The 20,597-nt window shown below is 35.8% G+C and overlaps 1 protein-coding gene across 1 annotated transcript; it reads left to right on the top strand.

The window, feature by feature from the left end:
• Positions 1–1,010: 1,010 nt before the first annotated feature.
• Positions 1,011–1,937, top strand: LOC106504857 (olfactory receptor 4A47-like). The gene has a single exon (XM_013979305.2). The coding sequence runs from the start codon at positions 1,011–1,013 to the stop codon at positions 1,935–1,937; it is 927 nt and encodes a 308-aa protein (XP_013834759.2).
• The last annotated feature ends 18,660 nt before the right edge of the window (positions 1,938–20,597 follow it).

The following is a 20,597-nucleotide window of genomic DNA, read 5'->3' as shown; positions in this document are numbered from 1 at the left end:
ATGGATGGTTGAAGAGAAAGCACTTATCATCTAAGAGAACGTAGATACGAACATCATGAACAGAATGCTGCTAGAAATATGATGTTAAGGTGGAGGCCTCAAAAGGAAAGAAGAACAACTTATTGGAAACCAGAAGAAAGAACAATTATTGTTCTAAATAAGCAGTCCTAGCAACTATATAGTGGACCTTATATCTATAACCTTACTTCACATTTGTTTTACTGACTTTTGAGTATGTAAATTGTCTTAAATGAATCCTCAGTATCACATTTTTATGACTTTGTACAAGGTGCAACTTTTCATGTTATTCTCTTCCTATCCTTTTTTGTTTTCTCCCTTCTCCTTTAAACTCAGCTAAAGCATTGCTTCCTCTGAGAAGCACTTCCTACTCCCAGCTTGATTCAAATATTTCTTAGCACAAAATGAATATGTTTATAATGGTATTTATTAAATTGGCCTTAAATTTTATAATCCCATCATTATATATCATGTCACTGAGATATGGAAATATACATAATATTATTCAAAATGTAATCACAATTTTTTATTAGAGTATAGTTGATTTACAGTGTTCTGTCAATATCTGCTCTACAGCATATGTGCCCAGTCATATATATAGAGAGAGAAAGTTTCTTTTTCTCATATTATCATCCATCATGGTCTATCCCAAGAAACTGGGTATAGTTCTCTCTGCTATATGGTAATTGCTGATTGCTTATACATTCTAAAGAGAAACAGACTCATAAACATAGAGAACAGACCTGTGGTTGCAAAGGGGGAGCGGGGAGAAGTGGGATAGATGGGAAGTTTGGGGTTGGTAGATGCAAGTTATTACTTTTAAAATGGTAATTCCAATTTCTATGGCAGGTTGATACACATAGATCCTCCATGGGAATTTAAAAAATTGAATCAATAAGGAAAATATTAAGCTTATAAGACTTTCAAACATCTTTTCCTTGATTTTCAGGCAAACTATTTCTAATATCTGAAATCAGTATGTATAAAAATAAATGGAACCAAGGAACAATGTGACTTACTTTGTCCTCCTGAGCCTCACACAGAATCCAAATGAACAGAAGTTCCTATCTGTTATGTTTTTGCTCTTCTACATGTTGACTGTGGTGGGGAACACGCTCATTGTTGTGACTGTCACTTTCAGTAAGACTCTGGGCTCACCAATGTACTTTTTTCTTGCTAGCTTATCATTTATGGATGTCATTTATTCCTCATCTATTTCTCCCAAACTGATTTCAAGTTTGTTCATTGGGAAAAATACCATAACGTTCCAATCCTGTATGATCCAGCTTTTTATAGAGCACTTTTTTGGTGGATCAGAGGTCTTCCTTTTGTTGGTAATGGCCTATGACCGCTATGTGGCCATTTGTAAACCCTTGCATTATTTGGTTATCATGAGGCAGTGGGTGTGTATTGTACTCTTGATGTTGTCTTGGGTTGGGGGTTTTCTCCACTCAGTCATTCAACTTGGCACTATTTATGGGCTCCCATTCTGTGGCCCCAATGTCATTGATCACTTTATCTGTGACATGTACCCTTTATTGAAACTTGTCTGCACTGACACCTCTGTCATTGGTATCTTAGTGGTGGTTAATGGAGGACTGATCTGCAGTATCGTGTTTCTGCTCTTACTCATCTCCTATGGAGTAATCTTGCACTCTCTAAAGAACCTAAGTCAGGATGGGAGGCAGAAAGCCCTCCAGACCTGTGGTTCCCACATCACTGTGGTTGTCTTCTTCTTTGTTCCCTGTATTTTCATGTATGCAAGACCTGCCAAGACCTTCTCCATTGACAAATCATTGAGTGTGTTTTATACAATCATAACCCCCATGCTGAACCCATTAATATATGGTCTAAGAAATTCTGAGTTAACTAATGCTATGAAGAAACTCTGTAGAAGAAACATGAGGAGGATCATATGACTTTTGGGCTCATCTCCTTGAAAACTAAAATTCTCTTAAAACTGACTCACCTATTTCTTTCCTTTAAAACATTTATTATAATGAAGAATTAACTATATGTTTGGGTTATTACTGTTTCTCTGGTATAATATTACCTCTATATGTAGTGCCTTGTTTATCACATCCCCTAGAAAATTGTGATACATGTAAGGTGGGAGGTGCTATAATAAAATTTTTATGGTGTCAATGATTTTTAATCAATTTATGCACTTATCTTTAACTTTTTTCTGAGACCCTTTAATTTTTAGTTATATTCTTGCCATTTTTGTCCATTCTTTTTGTTTTACTGGTGAAAATATTTAGTTCTATATATAAGTATATTTAATTATATTGATTATGTATAAATATATATAATATATATGTAATAGTCTCTGTATTCAATTTCTATTGTGAGTGAAAATTCTTCTTTCACAATATTTCAAAACAAGGTAAGAAGAACAGAATGATAAATTTGACCATATTAAGAACCTCTGTTCAACAAACACATTTGAAAGAAAGCAAAAAGGCAAGTTACAAACTGAATTGAGATTCACAGGATGTGTTCATACAAAGTTGGGATGATTTGCTGCTTGAAAGCTTGGTAAAACATCCTGTAAAATAAAATGCAACCAAACCAAAAAAACCAAACCAAACCTCTTTTCCATCCCTTTTTAGTGCTTCCCAGTGTTCTTTCCCAGAGTAGTAACAAAAGTCTGTGTCTAAAGATTCTTCAAATATTAATCCTTTTAAATATAAGCATATTTATGTATGGGTATGTGTATATATGTCTGCACATAAACATTTGTGTTTTACTATACAACGTCTTGTGGATCTTTCCATACCAGTGTATATGGATCTAACATTCTCGATTATTCTTATAATATGCAATATTTGCTTATAATATTCCTGAATAAATGTATCCAGTACTTTTCATGTCATTTCCAGTTTTTTACTATCACATATAATTATGCAATAAATATATACTTTCTGGATTATGTGTTCCTAGAAATATTAGTTACTAGAAATAGTGTTTTGGGGTCACAGAAAATATGTATTTTAAATAATGGTATTCATATTTATTGCCAAAATGTGATTCATGAGGTTGTACCTACATTTCTGCTCTCAGTCCGTGAGAGTATCTGCTTGTCCACATTCTCAACAATCAGTGAAGGATGAAGATTTTTTGTTTATGGCAATATAACTCATTAACAAAATTGTAATCCATTTAGATACTTTAATTGAAATTCTGAAAACATCATTGATTTAAGCCATCTTTCCCATTTTAAAGTTATATGTATGTATCTTTGAATCATGTATTAATGTTTTTTAACCTATTTTCTTTGATTTCTAGTCTTTTTCCATACTGATTTTTATGAGTAACTGCGTACTAAGAAAATAATCTTTAAAAAGTTATTATCTATGTACCTAATTTTCTGTGTTGTGACATGATTTTGACTTTCTTCTCTGATATGGAATATTTTTGGATATATAGTTTTTCTTATTTATCTAGTCAGTTTATGAGTATTTTATTTGGTTTTTGTATCATCCTTAAAAGATTTTGCTCATTTCCCCCTACCAAAATTTTTCCACATCTTTTTAGAAGTTAATAATTATTAGCACTTTTGTGATTTTACATTTTATATGAAATTTTTGATCTATCAGGTACTTATTTTGGTATCTAAGGAGTTAAATATAAATTGTGTTTTGTTCTCTGAATCAACTTTTTTTTGTGGTTGTATAATTACCTTCCACCACGGATTTGAAATTCTAACTTTATTGTATTTTAAAGTTCCATTTCTATCTGAATGCAATTCAGGATTCTATTTTATTTCACTATTCTCTTCAGTCATGAACAATTTAATGCAAGATGTAATTATAAATAATCTATAGTACATTTTAAAATCCAACAAGTCTAACCTTTCCCCATTCCTCTTCTTTTTCAGAATTAGGTCTGTTCTTACATATTCATGGTGTCAAATTAAATTTATAATAAGCAAAGCTAGTCACAATAGTGTTTATATGTTCCAATATGTTTTGAGTTAGGAAGATTAATTTAGGAAGGGTTTATATCTTTAGCAATTTCAAAATTCCTATCCAGGTTGGGTCACATTTTACAAAGCATTAGAAAGTAGTTAATAAAACCTCAAGACCCCACCTATATTCAACATATTGTTTCTCTTCCTTACTGATGTGGTTGTAGCTGATTTTTACCTGTAATTTGTCTGTTATCTTTTGTTTCTACATCATTTGTTGTGTCCTTCATCAAGAGACATCAAACATGAGCAAGGAAATCAGAAGATTTTAGCCTCTATTGGTGGATGGGGATTGTAGAAAGGACACCCCTGCTCTGATGTTCTTTCTCAAATACTTTTCACTTCTTTCCCTGTAGAGTGAGTGGGAAGGACATGGATGTTAAAGCCAGCCGTTTGTGGTTAAATTTCCAGATCGAGCATCTGCTATTTGTTATATTTTATCTCTTTAATTATGAGTTTCCTACCAGTAAAATAGGATAGTAAGATCTAAAATGGACAGTTTCCTATCCATGAGAACCTGAATAGACTGATCAAACTCAGTCATTAGTAGGAATAATAATAATAATTATTATTATTATTTACTTTTTAGGGTCGCACCCATGGCATATGGAGCTGGGGTTCTAATCAGAGCTGTAACTACTGTCCTATGCAACAACCACAGCAGTGCAGGATCCAGGGCACATCTGATCCCTACACCACAGCTCACAGCAATGCAAGATCCTTAACCCACTGAGCAAGGCCAGGGATCAAACCCACTACCTCATGGTTACTAGTTGGATTCATTTCTGCTGCACCACAATAGGAACTCCCAAGCATCTAATCTTAATTTAAAAAAAAAGAAAAGAAAACTCAATATCTCAAGTTAAGGAATTAATGCCTTTTCTGTGTATGGGGAAAATGCCACATTAGAGCACATTGTGGTCATTCCTTGGGTTTGCACCTCAGTTCTCTGGGGCCAGTATGCTGGGTTCTCTCATCCTGTGTCTCCTCAGTGTGTACCATTGGGGCTGGCTGCAGTGGTGGGCATTGTTTCCATCTTGAGTTCCCTTAAAGCTCACTGTCCAGGTATCTGTAATGTAATGCTTGATGGTTGTCACATCCTTTGTTAACTGATATGGCAGGCAATATTGCTCATTCACCTGTCTAAAGCAAAATACAATGTAACACTCTTAAAATTGTTCAATAAGGAATGCATAATGAATTTACAACTACCTACAAAACTGGTTTTGTCTATAATGGCCAGAGACATTAAGAGACATCTACTGAAAGATGATGATTTCAGTAGATGGTTCTCCTTGTGGTTATGGCCTGTAACCACTGTGTGGGCATCTGTTGACCTCTGCATGGTGTGACCATCATGAACAATGACACATGGAAGTGGGTTTTCTTCACTTGACTGAACAGATCCTTGTCACATTCTGGCTTCAGTGCTGTGGTACAGACATCATGGCTTACATTTTACCCTTGATACACTTGCCTACACAGACTCCTTGATGGTCTCTTGGTTGTTGCAATGTTGGGATAATCCCTGTGATCAATTTTGTATCCTGTGTGCCTTGAGGACTCTGCAGGGATGTAAAAGTCCCGTCTACCTGTAGCTCTCTCATCACAATTTTGCCTTGTTCTTTGTGTCTGTATTTTTATGCATCTGTGATGAGTAGTTACATTCTCATGGATAAAGCCATAGCGGTATTCACTATTATTCTTACTCCCATGAAAAACCCTGTTCCTTACACAGTAAAAATACTGAGGTCAAAATGCAACTAAGGTGTTATTAAATAGGAATGCAATGCAGACAATAGATGACACTAAAAGAAAATTTTATTTCCAACATGATCTTTATATTTTCATATTTTATGACTCCAAATTTCTTCCCATGCCTCTCACTTGACACTAAAAGCACGCAAAAGGTATCACGATTATTCCCATTCCACACATGAACAACATGCAGTTCAAAGAGTTAAATAACCCACCTACTATTAGAGTCAGAGCTAGTGTTAAGATATCTATTCTTCTAAAACCAACTTGATTCTCTTTCAATAGTGCCAATGCTGTTAGAGAAAAGACCATATCCTCAGTACCTCGCTTATTTTGTAGTAATTGAAAATTTTTCTTTTGCAAAGTTCCCATTTTGGGTCAGCAGGTTATGAACTGGACTAGGATCCATGAGTTTGTGGGTTCTATCCCTGTCTTTTCTCAGTGGGTTAAGTATTCAGCCTTGCAATGAAGGATATGTGTGTAGGTCACAGACCTGGGTCAGATCCTGCCTTGGCTCTGGTATAGGCTGGCAGCTGCAGCTCCAATTTGACCCCTTGCCTGGGAACTTCCATATGCCACAGGTGGAGCCTTTAAAAGCAAAAACAAACATAAGAAATTTGTTCTAATTATGAATTTATATACTGTGCCCACATATAAAATCAATGGGTTCTCAGAAAGCTGTAAGACCTACCGGTATCTAGGATGCTGTGGGTTATGAAGTAGAAAGAAGATACTTGCCAGTACTCTCTTGACCCATAATTGATACAGCTATCCAATGTTTATTGGGGTTTTTATTCTGTTGGCAAGAGTTGTCAGTGAATATAAAATTTAATGGCACACTATTTAAACTGCTGTTTAAATTATGAAGTATTCTGAAAAAGGTACAACAACATTATAAAATTAAAATTTTGTTTTCTTAATTTACAGAAATGAATGGGGTAAAAAAGAAAGATTAATTAGATTATAGGACCTGTACCTGTAAGTCAGATTGAGCCAAAATACTCTTCCTCTACCTCCTCTGGTGCTTGTATTTGATTATTTTATTATAAATTCGTATGAAATATTTTTGATATATATGCCAGAGGAAGTGATAATTTTTTAGATTAACAGTTATTACTAGCAATTAAGTGTGGTTACTTTTCAAAAGCACACAATAAAATGCATCTGTAAAATAATTTCACTCTAAGATATTTGGCATTCTGCTCAGTTCTTTGAATCTGGAATCCTCTTTGGAAACTAAGATGAGGTATAAGGGATATGTATATTTAAAAAACAAAACACTTTAAATATCTCTTGCCATTTCCTCAAAGGGTGGGAGAAAAATGTAATTGTAATGTATACATGTAAGGATGTCCTGACCCCCTTGCTGTACAGTGGGAAAATAAAAAATAATAAAAAAATAAAAAAAACAGGAATCACTACTCCACAGTTGATCAGAGAAAGGATTTCTCAGCTAAACAAATACCTAACTTAAAAGATTTTGTTGTGAATTAATTGTGGCACTTTTCATAAATGATGCCTGTTTCTCAAATAAAAATAAATACAAATGTGTATATGTCATAGATGTTTATTGTTTGCTCTTTGACAGAAAGATCCTGCTCCCATTTCATGGCTACAATATGCTATTTTGAAGAAATCAGTGGACCATGGATATGGCAATATTTATAAGCTCATGGTAGTTATGAAAACATGATGAAGAAGAATAACCTTAGGATGAGAAGACACGAATTTTATTTTACACAATTTGATCTTTTTAAATCTTAAACAATTTTCCCTATTTCTACAGGTCATTTACTTTGGTAAATTGGATGTTATTTCCAAGTTCTGTGATTCTGCCTAAGCTAATGTGTTTATTGCCATAAATATTTTTCTATTTGATTTTACTTCAATTATAAATAAAATTGGAAGAGTTCTGAGACCACAATACACCTCTCATTCCTGGCAAACAGTTTAGGGTGTGTCCTTATAAGAGGAAAGGCTTTTGGAATGGATTAATATGATGTAAGCTCTGCTCTTGAGTGCTTTGTTATTTTGAGACTGTTTCTCTAACCATTGAAATGCATAAAACTGGCTCAGTATTGGTAGGTTGTACCTTTGAAAGAATCTGTCCATTTATTGTTGGCCATTTTATTGTCATATATTTGCTTATAGTCTCTTATGATCCTTTGTATTTCTGTGGAGTCAGTTGTAATTTCTCCTTTTTCATTTCTAATTTTATGGATTTGTTTTTTTTTCTTGTTGAGTCTGGCTAGAGGTTGACCCATTTTGTTGATCTTTTCAAAGAACCAAGTTTTCATTGCATTGTTCTTTATTTTTTATCTCTATTTCATTTATTTCTGCTCTGATCTTTATAATTTCTTTCCTTCTGCTAATTTTGGGCTTTGTCTGTTCTTCCTTGTCTGATTGTTTTAAGGACAAGGTTAGGTTGTTTATTTGAACTTTTTCTTCTTTCTTGAGGTTAAGATTCCTTCTTCATTGAAAAAGAGACATGAACCCTTATGTTCATAGCAGCACTATTCACAATAGCCAAGACAACTTAAATGCCCATCAAAGATGAATGGACTAATTACATATACACAATGAAATACTACTCAGACATGAAAAAGACAAACTAATGCCATTTGCAGCACCAAGGATGGATCTAGAGACTCTCATACTAAATGATGTAAGCCAGAAAGAAAAAGACAAATACCATATGATATCACTTATTTGTAAAATCTAAAGTATGGAATAGATGATCATATCTAAAAATAACAAACAAACAAACAGAAAATGGAAACATATCATGGTCAATAAGAGCAGACTTCAACCTCATGGCATGGGGGGAGGAGGGGAGGGAGTGGGATTGGTGGGCATTTTGGGTGTTTGGGGGATGCAAACTGTTAAATTTGGAAAGGATGGACTGGGATCCTACTGTACAGCACAGGAAAATGTGTGTGATTGGTCCAATTTGTTGTACAGCAGAACTTGGTGAAACGTTATCAGTCAACTACACTTGTAATAATAACAATAATAATAATAATAATAATAATTGATGTGGCTGTGGCATAAACACCAATTCTACTCCAGACCTGGGAATTTCCATATGGCAATGGGTGGCTATAAATAAAAATTATAATGATAGAAAAATCAGATAGTTACCTGGCTAAGTGTTTAATTTATATAATAATCAATATTCAGACTTCATATTATGCTCATTTCTTATCACATACAGGATTTCAGATGTAATCAACATTTTTCCCCTCATCATAGTATTTTGTTCTCATGTAGACCTAAAGTAGAATCCAAAATTAAAGATGAATAGAAAAAGTATTCTTCTGTTTTTTGGTTATGTGAAATAATTTGGTTGTTGGCATGATCAAATAGCCCTGAGGCCCAATTCGCCACAGTTAAGAAACCATGGAATTTGCCAACAAAGAGCCTATGTGGTAGCAATATAAAGCTCAAGAGAAAGACCTTATGCAAAGGTACTATTTACAAATCAACAGAGACACTTAAGGTCATTATAATTTTTACTCTTACAGGTTCTTTCTTGGTGAACCAATAGCTGCTGGGGGCCCTTTCCATGGAGCCATGTCAGACAAATTCATAGGTGAGATTTTTTTTTTTCCAAGGAAATACTATAGTCATAGACTCTTGGGTTTAAATGCATCTTACAAATTTATAAAATCACTTGTCATGCTCACCAATCTGAGCTTTAAATCCCTTATCTATTTAGCATGAAGAAAGAAAGACTCAAGTACATGACTATGAATTGAGAAGTAAAAATAGTTGATTTTCTGCAGTCATATGTATTTAAATTAGAAGAAGAATAAAATTAGTTGGAATTAAAATATGTGGAATAATTATACAATTCAAATTTGTGTCCAAAATTTTTTCCACTTTACAGTACAATTTAAAAATGTACCTATGATGTCATGAATCTTTTTAAAAAACTCTTTTGTTAAAAAGTACACATTAAACAAAAAGATACACCATATTTTAATAATCTATTTCTCTAATGTTGAATATCCCATTTCATCTCTAAGTTTTCCACAGCTCTTAAAAATTATATTAACATATACGTAAATAATGATTTTTATCCTTTAGAAATAATTTACTTTAGGGTTTATTTCTAGAAAGAGTATTGTGAAGCCAAAGAAAAAAAGAAGCAGCAAAATTTATTTCTTCACAATTTTTCTAAATCACTTTCAGTAATTATATCTAATTATAATTTTAAACACTACACTTTTCTCTGAACCTTTGCAGAAGACAAAGTCAGAAAAAAAGTAATGCAATGAAGTTGCTGGACTTTGTTTCCATGTGTGTACAAGTTTTCCTCTTTGAAAATTAAAAAAAAAAGTTATTTACACAATTATCTTTGAAAGGAGAAATACATGCTTTTGGCATGAATACATTTTTTTTGGTCTTTTCTAGGGCCACACCTAAGCATATAGAAGTTCCCAGGGTAGGGGTCTAATTGGAGCTGTAGCCGCCAGCCTATGTCAAAGCCACAGCAATCTGGATATGAGCCTCCTCTGGGACCTTCACCACAGTTCAGGGCAATGCCAGATCCTTAACCCACTGAGTGAGGCCAGGGATCAAACCTGTAACCTCATGGTTCCTAGTCAGATTAATTAACCACTGCGCCATGATGGGAACTCAAGGAATACATTTTTTATATTCATATTTCCATACATTTCATTTGGACACAATTCCCCCAAGTTTCTCAATCTATTAGCAACACAGTATCATGTAACCAGGAATGATGGAGGAAAGATACTGTGGAAAGATGGGAGAAGTAGGCATGGGAATGCATGTAGCAGAAATATAAAGTAGTGGGAAGTTCATTTGTATCATGGAGGGATGACACTGCTATTTCATGATGAAATTTCAGGTATTAAATACATTTAACAGGGAGAATCTTCATGACTTTATTTAGACAAACATACATTCACATACATAGTAAGAGTCTTTTAAATATTTCTATAATGAGTGAACATGGAAGTAGGTACTTAGAGTCAGTAAAAGGCTTTATATATGTTTGTGTATACATGTATGTATGTATATATGCATAGTTCCTTATCTATCTTACCCAGTAAAATATTTCTTTTTGATTTTCATTAATTTCTATTTTTAGAACTTTGAAAATAAGGATTTCCATTGCTTGATAGATTCTTGCATATTGAACACCTATGCAAGAGATTTCTTAACTTTTCATCCAAATCTATGGAAGCAGTAAGTTTACTGAATATGACTATGTAAAGATGTATGTGGCACAGAATTAAAAAAAATAAACATATTGATTACTAAATATAATACTATCTTGAAAAAAATGACCTAGTAACAAGCTCTTACCTAGAGGCAATTAATATTTTCACAGTTACCCTTTAAAATGTGTCAAAAAAAGCTAGAATGCTGCTTCTTTTCAAATATTTATGTCTGTTTTTCTTAATGAAGAGAATAATGCTAAACAGAGTATGGGGGTGAAAACACTTGAATTCCTCCCTGGTTTAGGGTCTGGAGAAGCATGCATATTCTCACCATGGAGAATGGCAATTCATAATCATTTAGATAACAGCTAACAGGTTTCAGACTCTGTAGACATTATTCCAGGCACTATGGTAAGTGAAGAAACAATTGAATAGAGCATATGTTTTTAAGTAGGTACCAGGGGGGGTGTTGCCGACTACATATACATCTCCCTAAACTGGCTGTTTATGGCAGATATTTACTGACAGTGTCTTTCTTTCCACATTTTCGAGTTGAGGGTTCAGTTGTCAATTCTCATGGAGGAGAGAATAACTCTTACCTGTATAAGGGACCTCTCAGCTCACAAGATATGTCTGAGAATCACAATGTGTAAGCTCTCAAACACAGAGGAGGTCCCAGAATCATAGACACTGAGATGACTTAAAAAGTCACTTGTAGTTGGAACCAAGAGGAAAACCCAGATCTCTCAAAGATAGCACAGTGTTTCCTCAGTAAATTACACATCCAGTGTTTCCCTATAGATGTTTCACAGGTGAAAGGTTCTAAGTGTCTGAAGATACATAAATCATCATGGAGAATGTAAGAAAAAACTGAAATAAGGACTGGGACAAGACTGTCAAATATATGCTCCTGACTGACAATGGCTATTTTACTTCTCAAAAATTGAGACTACAATTATTTTCTGACTAAAAGGTATCATTCTTCATTCCTTTGTAGATAATTCGGGTCTCAGGAAGGTGTTCCTTTGGTGAATGGATGTCCCCACATCTCCCAACAATGTGACTGAATTTGTTCTCTTGGGATTCACACAGAATCCACACTTGTGGAAAATATTCTTCATTATCTTTTTGTCCATTTTCCTGGTTAACTTGCTCAAAAATCTGTTCATTGTCATTATCATTTCCCTAAGCCCCACACTTTCAGCTCCCATGTACTTCTTTCTCACTTACTTGGCTGTCATAGGTGCCTCCTTCTCCTCTGGCACTACCCCAAAAATTACTATTGACCTGCTGTATCAGGGGACAACCATCTCCTGGAGGGGCTGCCTGACTCAGCTTTTTTAGGAACACTTCCTGGGAGGATCAGAAAACACTGTCCTCATTGCCATGGCTGATGACTGCTATGTGGCCATCTGCAAGCCTCCACCCTAGTGACCATCATGCCACATGGGCTGTGCCTGTTCCTAGTGGTGGTGGCCTGGATTGGGGGCATACTCCGTAGCACTGTGTAGATTCTCTTTGTGCTTGAATTGCCCTTCTTTGGTCCCAAAGTCATTGACCACTTCAGGTGTGAATTCTTCTCACAGTTGGAAATTGTCTGCAGTGACACATACTGGTGTGGAATGATGGTATCTGCTAACAGTGGGGGCATGTGCTTACTCATCTTTTTCATGCTCCTCATCTCCTACATGGTCATTCTGAGCTCCCTGAAATCCCATGGCTCTGAAGGAAGATGCAAAGCCCTCTCTACCTGTCGCTCCCACTTTACAGTATTGGTACTCTTTTTCATCCCTTGTATATTCACCTACATACATCTTGTGGCCACTTATACTGTGGACAAGTTGGTGAGTTTGTTCTATGAAACCTTCACTCTCATGTTAAATCCTATTATTTATACAGTGAGAAACATGGAGGTGAAAAATGCCATGAAGCGTCTGTTGAAGAGGAGAGTAACTTTGGTTGTGCCTGAGGCTTAGAAATTGATAATTTATATTCACAGGTAGTTGTAAATTCTAAAAGAAAACTAAGAAATCATGTAGATCATTGATAGGAAAAAAAGGCCAATTCTAATATTTGTGAATTATTTAAATGTTTCTAGGCCTTTATTAGGCATTTTGATAACATTTAACATTTTTAGCAAGCCTGTAATATTCATGTTCATAGCTTCAGAATTGACAACGGGAAAAACCCTATATAACCCTAGTTTTATGAATATAGAGTATGTTTTACTTCAGAGTCTTTCATGACTTTACTAAATTCTTTACTTGTGTTACTTGGATGGAATTGGCTTTTCCAGAGCACCTTGGTCTCAGAACTTCTTCCATTTTTGCCAAGCTTGCATTAAAGCAAAGAGGCGATGGATATTCTTAGTAGGTACCTAGGAAGGGGACAGTTGCAAGAAGGAATCATAGGAGATTTTTTCTAATGTGATATTACCAAAATCAAAAAGAGAGTCACTCATAAAAGAATAACTCATAATCCATTTGTATACTTGGCATAAAACATAAGCCAGAAAATTTGAAATTACTCTAAATTTGCTCTATATACTAAAGTATCTTATGTCTCACAGCTTTGAATATAAAAGAAGTTTTCATTTTCCATACCATGACTTGAGTCATTTGAAACAAGATCAAGCATGTTTTATCAAATTTGAACATGAAAGACATATGAGTAAGATATAAAGCTATTGCTCTGTATGTCTGATACACATATTTACATTAAATTAACACTGTATTGACTATCAAGCATAATCACATCACTTGATTTACCCTATAAAAACCTGTAGTTTCATTGCTAGTATTACAAATGCAAGAAAGTAAATTAAAGTCTAACATGTTTTACTGAATTACTTGCCTTTCACATCACCTATGCTTCCTCCATAAATTATGCTAGGAAATTTGACACTAGAATGCAGCTTTCTTTCAAAGTTTTAACCATAAGTATCTAATCCAAGTCTTTAAAACTCAAAACTACTTTCTTTCTAATGAAATATGATTATCTGTGTTATGTTTAAGCCTATAAACAGCAAAGACGTCTGCAGTCATAAGTAAATCTTTTTGAACTTTAAGGAAATAGCATCCATTCGATGTGGACTTTCTCACATGTAGCAATATATTTCATCACTATAGTTATTTTACTCTCTTTGAACATTCAAGCTGCACCACTTCACTTTTGCAAAAGACCAGCACTAGTATGGTAACTGTTTTATTGTGTGTGTGTGTGTGTGTGTGTGTGCAAAAGAAAATGTCCCCTCCAGATTTCTTTCTCATAAGTGAAAAATTGCCCTAACATAGACCTTCATAAAATCAAAATGACTGAGTTGAACCTTCAGAGAGTGGGATATACTTGCAATGTGCTTCTCACTATCTGGAGAATACCAGGAAATTCCAAGTCATTACATCTCTGTTCATCCAAGCCTCTCTGTCTCCAACACTCCAACTCATGGTTACTTCTCACAAAATCACATTCCCTAAGTCAGTGGTTAACCTGAACTCTTTCTTCCATCATCTGGCCATGCTTTAATGCCCCAGAATGGCACTGGGGAGAACATGGTTATGAGGTTGTATATGGTGTTCTCCAAGGAGGCAAGAATATACAATAGAGAAAAGAGAGTCTCTTCAAAAAGGGGGACTAGTTCAAATAAAAAAAAAAAGTGTACAACCTAACATTTGGGAGTTATGTTTTATTTTGTGGGTATTCTGAGAACTCAAGCCTATGAGAGTACATCTCAGCTAATGCAGAGAAACTTGTTCTGAAGAGAGAAGGGTAGGAGCCAGGATATATGGGAGGTTTTGCAACAAAACATCAGGAAGTCAGAACACCAAGATTACTATTAATAAAGGAGAACTTCATAAATCAAGTTAAGGAATTTAGAGCTTTTCCATGTAAGGGATGATGCAGGGTCTGGGCTCACTGAAATCATTCCTTGGATAAGTACATCAGTTCTCTGGGTCAGTGTCCTGTGCTTTCTCATTCTGAGTCTCTTCAGGGTGCCCCCTCTGGGATCTCTGCAGCAGGTGGCTGCTAAATGACTGGTCCTTTTTGTTTCCATCCTGAGTTCCCTCAAGGTTTACCTTCAAGGTGGCTGTAATGTGGTGGCTTGATGGCTGCCACATCCTTTGTTTACTCTCATGGCCTGCAACATCGTTGTCAATAGTCCCTCCCTTTACCCCCAAAATTCAGCTAATATCTGAACTATGTCCTATGTCATTAGGAATTTCATTCCAAATTAGGCGAGATATATACAGTTGATGTGCCACTCCTGATGATAATTTGTGCATTAGGCCCTGTTGAGAAGTTTAAATTCTCAGGGACCTCTCCTTTACCATGCTAATATGATCCAGGAAATATTTTCCTTTCTTCTTTCTTCTCATACCGAGAATCACTCTATTAGAATTATTTTTGTCATAAGTATGGTTGATTTATTCATGGTATTCAGACATGTTCAATTTTATTGGAGTCTTGGATACATATTGGTTTATGTAAGAGAAAACATAAAACATACAAGATATAAGTTATACAGCTGGTGATATTGGCAATTTCATAGTACAATAGGGAGATACAAAGAGAAACAATTTGAAAACAATAAAATTAAATTAATGTAATGAGTTTTAATCTGGTTGCAATGAACCACCAAATCCACAGGAGATCTAGCTGGAGAAGCCACATTTATAAAGATCAGCTAGAGTGAATAGGATGGTCCATCTTTGATCACATAGGTATAAATTATTCATCTGTTGTGGGGCATAGCACAAAAGTAAACCATTTTCTGGAAAACAAAGATTTTTTTTTCCAAAAAAATCATAACATTATAAATGATATTTATGAATTCCTTCAGTCCCCTGTATTCAATTAATGTTGGTATGGATGAACTCCAGGTTTTCCATTAGAGTTTTGCTATTTGTTACTCAGTTCAGAGATGTTCTCTAAATAAAGGCCACCAGAGCCTTTAATTTGTCAAAACAAATTATGAATTTGCTTGAAAATCTTTTATGAATTTGCTTGAAAATCTTCATTTTATGAAAGACAACGTAAAATAAAGATTTCCCATAAAGATAAATCTTAAAATGACATTGTTAAATATTTGAATACAATGTAATTGGCAAGAAAGGGGAAATTTCTGTGATATATATTGTAAGAGAGTAACAAGAATTATGACTGATGTATATATATTCTATTGGGGCATGTCAAATTTTAGGAATCTCATATACCTTCTGGAATATCTATAATAAACATGTTTATCTACATTCTATAATCGAGTTTAACTCCAATCACATGACAATGTTTCTCATGTAATTTAACAAACCAAAAAAGCTTAACTAGTTTAAAGTTCCTCTCTGTGATGTTTCAGTGTTATTTTGAAAGATCTCACAGTTAGTTGGAAGCTAAAAGGACTTCAATTAGATTTTGAAATTTGAGAACTTTGTTAAAATATCCAAAACTCTTAAACAATATCTCAGGTCGCTGTGTCAAACAATATTTATTTATTAGACCAAGATCACAAGATTAAAATAAAAAAGCAAATACAGATCACTTAAGAGCACAGAAATCCACATAGTATCTTATCAATGGCAGTACTCAATGAAAATTTGTACTCTTAATAGAGATAGAAAATTAAATCTAGTCTTGTGTTAGTTACTTTTTTAATCATTTAAAAATAAAATGTATGGCCATTCCAAGGGTACATGGAAGTTCCCAGGCCAGAGATTGAATCCAAGCCACATCTGTGACCTACAGAGTAGCTGTGGAAATTAATCCATTAAACAAAGGCAGGAATTGAACACACATCCTCTCAGAGACAAACAACATTGAGTCCTTAACCAGCTGAGCCACAATGAGAAATCCAATGAGATGTATATATTAACAGTGATTCAAACCAACAGAACACAAGAGGCTTTCCCATAGGAGAATGGGGAGATGACACAAAACAATATCATGGAAATTTATGTTTACTCCCCAAAATATTATGACAGAGGTCAAGTTTTCAAAACACACTCTAAGAACATCAGAGACCAATTAGATCTCAAAAACACAGGAAGAGAAAAATAAGTTCCCCCATACAAGCCATTTGTTTGAGGTCAGAAGCCTGTAAAAGTATTTTTAAGTCAGTGTTTTTATTTAACTGCCTACAACACCCCCCCAAACAAAAATCAGCCCCAGTTGGCCCTTTAGTGCTGAGATCTCTTTTAATGTAATTTAGGTATTTATAAGAGTGATCTCTGTAAGTATTGCACATGGATGGATCTAGAGTGATATTTGGAGGTTGGCTTTAAAGAGGTCACATCAGCATCCACAACAACTCTCAGCCCAGACTGTTCAGTTTTTCAGCATACCCAGGCTCCACTGATATCTTTCATTCAGGGGCATTTTTCTCCCATTTTTTTCAACAATTCTTTAATGATACCTTTAAATTGGAGTGGGGCACTCCCCAATATCTTTCAACTGGGGGTCCACATACCTGTTAGACACTGCCAAATAAACTCAGGATCATCAACAAATACTAGGAAAATCCAAAAACCAGGAGAACAATGACCAAAATATTTTGGACTCTCCAAGGAGAAGGATGATCACAAGGGGCCTCTGCTGGTACCATGGCTTCAGACTCTCATAGATATCAGGTGTAGGAGAAAAGATGTTCTGGTTCCCTTCATCATTGGTCACCAAAACTTTCAAATGTAAAAAAAAATCACACCTATAGTTCTGAGTTATATTTTATTTGGTGGACAAAACTGAGGATGTAAGTTGGGGACACAGCATCTCATATATTTCTGAAAGACTATTCATAAAAGGCAAGAGGGGTAGGTGGGAAGAATATACAGGGATATTTTTCAACCAAAGACCAGGTATTTGGAATCAAAAGACTATTGTTAATTAAAGAAAATTCAATATCTCAAGTTAAGGAATTAATCCCTTTTCTATGTTTGGGAAGATGCCACATCTGAGCTCACTCTACTCATTCCTTGGGTATATACCTCCACTCTCTAGGGCAAGTATGCTGTGTTCCCTCATCCTGTATCTCCTCAGGGTGCACCACTAGGACTGGCTGCAGTGGGGGACATTGTATCCATCTTGAGTTCCTTCAAAGTTCAATGTCCTGGTATCAGTAATGCAATGTTTGATGGCTGCCACGTCCTTCGTTTTCTGATATGGCAGGCAATATTTCTCATTCACCAGTTTAAAGGAAAATTCCATGCACCACTCTTAATGTTTTTTTCATCAGAGATTTGTAATAAATTTACAAATAAATACAAAAATTGGCTTTGTCTGCAATGGTCAGGGAAATCAATCAAACTTACAGAGGATGGTTCTCCTTGTGGTCATGCCCTGTGACAACTACGTGACCATCTGTTGACCACTGCATGGTATGACGATCATGAATCATGACACATGAAGCCTCCTGGTGGAAGTGGGTTTTCTTCCCTTGACTGTACATATCCTTATTAGTTTCTGGCTTCCATGTTGTGGTCCAGAAATCATGTATCACTTCATGTGTGATTTTTTTCCCCTGATACAGTTGCCTACACCGGCTCCTAAGTTGTCTCTTGGTCATTGCAATGGTGGGGTAATCCATGTGATCAGTTTTATAATGTTGGTATTCAGTGTGCTCATCCTGTGTGCCTTGAGGATTCAGAGTTTTGTAGGGAGGAAAGAGTCCACTCTACTTGGTTCCTCATCACAGTTTTTCCTTACTCTTTGTGCCAGTAATTTTATTTATTTGTGTCCAGTAGCTACTTTCCCATGGAGAAGCTATATCAGTATTTACTATTTTTCTTACACCCATGAAATCCAATAGTAAAAATACAGAAGTCAAAAATTCAACCAGGATGTTATTAAACAGGAATGAAGTACAGACAATAAATGACCCAAAATGAAAATTTTCTTTTCTTTTCTTTTTTTTTTTTTTTTTGTCTTTTTGCCTTTTCTAGGGCCACTCCCATGGCATACAGAGATTCCCAGGCTAGGGGTCTAATCGGAGCTGTAGCCACTGACCTACACAAAAGCCTTAGCAACATGGGATCTGAGCTGTGTCTGCAACCTACACCACAGCTCACAGCTATGCTAGATCCTTAACCCACTGATCAAGGCCAGGGATCGAACCCACAACCTCATAGTTCCTACTCAGATTTGTTAACCACTGCGACATGATGGGAACTCCCTGAAATGTAAATATTTATTTCTATCATGAGCTTTACATTTTCATATTGTATTACTCTAAATGTATTCCTTACATCTCACTTGACTCTAAAAACACCTAAAAGATATCATGATTATTCCCATCCCATGAATGAAGAACATGCAGTTCAAAGTTAAATAACCCACCCAATATCAGAGACAGGGCTAGTATTCAGATGTTCATTCTTCTGAAACCAAACTTGATTCTCTTTCAATAGTTTCAATGCTGTCAGAGAACAGACCATCCCCTCAGAACCTCTCTTATTTTGTAATAATGGAAAACTTTCCTTTCAGGGAGTTCCCATTATTGGTCAGTGTGTTATAGACCAGACTAGGATACATGAATTTGTAGGTTCCATCCCGGGCTTCACTCAGTGGGTTAAGTATCTAGCATTGTCATGAATGGTATGTAGCTTACTGATGTGGCTCTGATTCTGCCTTGCTGTGGCTGTGGCATAGGCTAGTAGCTGCAGCTCCAATTTGACCCACTAGCCTGTGAACTTATGTATGCTGCAGGTTCAGCCCTGAAAACAAAAACAAACTACAATATTCTTTCTACTTATGTAGTTATATACTATGCCTACATACAAAATCAGTGGGTTCTCAGAAAGCTGTATGGCCTATTGGCACCTAGGATTCTGTGAGATATGAAATGGAAAGAAGACACTTGCCAGTATTCTCTTGACACATAACTGATACAACTATGCAAAGGTTATTGGAGTTCTGATTCTGTGGGATGAGTTGTCAGTGATTATAAAATTTAATGGCATACTATTTAAACTGATGTGAAAATTTTGAGGTGTTCTGAAATGATTACAGCATTATTAAGTTAAAATATTGTGTTCTTAATTTACAGAAATAAAAGGAGTATAAGAAAGTTAAATTAGAAGAATAACATCAGGAGAGAGGACAAGATGGTGAAGGAGTAGGGGGACACGCTCACCCTCTCCCACAAACACAGCAGAAAAAGCACATCTACAGAATAAATGACTCACAAAGAACAGCAACCAATCGCTGGCAGAGGAACCTAAACTCCAATAGCAGCAAGAAGTTCGTAACATTACTGGGCAGAATGGGAGAAGAGAGGAGAGTGAGAGAAGGTGAATCCGAGCGGGACAGTCGCTCCCGAAAGGGAACAGCAGAGGAGACAGGGATCACGCACCCTGGAAAGTCACCTACACGGATGAAAGATCAAACGAACCGGAGGAATCTCCAGATGCAGAGAAGAGTGTAGCAGTAAGTTGGAGTACGGAAAAGCCGATCAAGAACCGAATGTACCATCTGAACTATGGGCACAGTCAGCAAAAATTGAGACACCTGGGTGGGGGCTGGGCACCGAGACCTCGACTCCGAAGGTTAATCCCTGAGAAAGGGCCGGGGGGACGCCTGGGTGGGGGCTGGGCACCAAGACCTCGGCTCCAGAGGTTAGCCCCTGAGAACCGGGCTGGGGGGGCGGGGTGGAGTGGAAACTGCGTGGGAGGTCTAGA

The sequence above is a fragment of the Sus scrofa genome, chromosome 1, assembly GCF_054392235.1.
Source record: "Sus scrofa isolate SSC_HxYL_T2T_F1_AM1 chromosome 1, Sscrofa_HxYL_maternal_Yorkshire_Landrace_v2.0, whole genome shotgun sequence".
In the NCBI taxonomy this organism is placed as follows: Eukaryota; Metazoa; Chordata; class Mammalia; order Artiodactyla; family Suidae; genus Sus; species Sus scrofa.
The sequence above is the reverse complement of the archived record's forward strand: the minus strand, read 5'-3'. Positions and strand labels throughout refer to the sequence as shown.

Coding starts and splice junctions, on each gene's coding strand:
- LOC106504857 (XM_013979305.2), top strand. CDS start 1,011: ATGGAACCAAGGAACAATGTGACTTACTTTGTCCTCCTGAGCCTCACA.